General features: G+C 61.2%; 1 protein-coding gene across 1 annotated transcript in view; it reads right to left on the bottom strand.

The window, feature by feature from the left end:
* Positions 1–49: 49 nt before the first annotated feature.
* The window catches only part of CS (citrate synthase), a 14088-nt gene continuing 12513 nt past the window's right edge, over positions 50–1624 (bottom strand). Inside the window, exons 8-12 of the mRNA XM_019514363.1 lie at positions 1440–1501; positions 1029–1158; positions 814–915; positions 518–727; positions 50–387 (exon numbers count right to left, since the gene is read on the bottom strand). Coding sequence (XP_019369908.1) covers positions 217–387; positions 518–727; positions 814–915; positions 1029–1158; positions 1440–1501 — 675 coding nt within the window. The 3' untranslated portion in view covers positions 50–216. The remainder of the gene's footprint in view (positions 388–517; positions 728–813; positions 916–1028; positions 1159–1439; positions 1502–1624) is intronic.

Below are 1624 nucleotides of genomic sequence, written 5' to 3'. Positions count from 1 at the left end.
GGCTGTGAGCAGCTGCAGCACAGGGTGCTGGCCATGGGGTGGGGGAGAGGTGGGGGGGGTATGGGTCTGGCTTCTCTTTTAACCTTAATTTACACCATAAATAACCTGAAACTTCACAGTGCCTTAGAGCGGTTTAATTCTAGCCTGCTCGGGCCCTGTCGCAGAGGTGCACTGTCTCTTTCCACATTCCCTTGGGTGCCACAGGGCCCCGTCCCTTTAACCCGACTTGAAGCCCACGAGCTGCATGAGGCCATCCGTGCTCATGGACTTGGGTCTCTCCAGGGGGAAGCCGAGAGCCCGGCTCCAGACGAGTTGCGACAGGACACCCAGGGCCCGGGAGACGCCGAACAGCACTGTGTAGTAGTTCATCTCCTTCATGCCATAGTACTGTGGGGAGAGTGGGGTTGGGGCACGTCTCGGGGCAATGAGGGGCTGCTTGGAGGAGCTGGATGTCCCCAGGTCTGGGTAAGCTCAAGACACTCCACCCACCCACCACCCCCACTAGTGAGGGCCGTACCTGGAGCAGCACTCCACTGTGGGCATCCACGTTGGGCCAGGGGTTCTTGGCCTTGCCCTGCTCCAGCAGCACATTGGGCACAATCTTGTAGAGCTGAGCCACCAGCTTGAACATGGGGTCATTGGGCAGGTGCTTGAGGGCAAACTCCCGCTGGCAAGTATAGCGTGGGTCCGTCTTCCGCAGCACCGCATGCCCGTAGCCTGGCACCACCTGCAGCACCGTTGGGGGTCAGAGCCAGAGGGAGGGGCTGCCCCAGCCCCAGTTCAAGGAGGCAGCCCTCTGCCCGGGCTACTCACCCTGCCTGAGTTCAATGTGTTCCAGATGAAGTCCCGCAGCTTCTCATCCGACACCTCCTGGCCCAGCTCCTTCTGCAGGTTGGTCAGCCACAGCAGCACCTCCTGCAGGGCACAGCTGGGTGAGTGTGGGAATGCACACGAACGTGCATCTGTGTACAGATCCATATGCTGCCACCTCCTGCCCCCCCAGATGCTGGTTTGCAAGGGGCACCCACCTGGTTGGCAAGGCCATGCAGCGGCCCAGCCAGCCCGTTCATGGCGGCTGCGAAGGCGAGGTACGGGTCAGAGAGGGCGCTGCCCACGAGGTGGCTGGTGTGAGCGCTGACATTCCCCCCCTCATGGTCACTGCAGTGGGGGGGAAGAGGGGTGGGGGGAGATGAGAGCAGCCCCCAGCTCAGGGGGAGATGCTATAGCACCTTCAGATGCCAAGGGGCAGTCAAGCGCCCTAGAAGAGCAGCAATGCGCTAGCTAGAGTGGCACCTGCCCCTATGGTGTCTTGGCAGTCAAGATTAGTCCAGAGGCAAAGCTCGATTCTGCCCAGCCTGCCATCATGCTGCCAGAGACCATGTCCCACAGGGGACAGACCTCTTCCCATGGGGGCACAGGAGGCTCCTGGGCTGCCTCACCTGTGGATAGTGAGGTAGAGCCGCATGAGCTCGATGAACTGGGGCTCGCTGTAGCCCAGCATGTTGGTGAAGTTATGCGACCAGTCCAGGCCAGGGTCAATGGCGCCAATACTGCTGCCCTCACGGTACAGGTTGCGGTAGATCTTGGCCGCGATGCAAGGCAGCTTGGCGATCAGGTCCATGGC

The sequence above is a fragment of the Gavialis gangeticus genome, unplaced genomic scaffold (genome assembly GCF_001723915.1).
Source record: "Gavialis gangeticus isolate Ggan-Ray unplaced genomic scaffold, GavGan_comp1, whole genome shotgun sequence".
Lineage (NCBI taxonomy): Eukaryota > Metazoa > Chordata > Crocodylia > Gavialidae > Gavialis > Gavialis gangeticus.
This window is presented reverse-complemented; position numbering and strand designations above follow the sequence as displayed.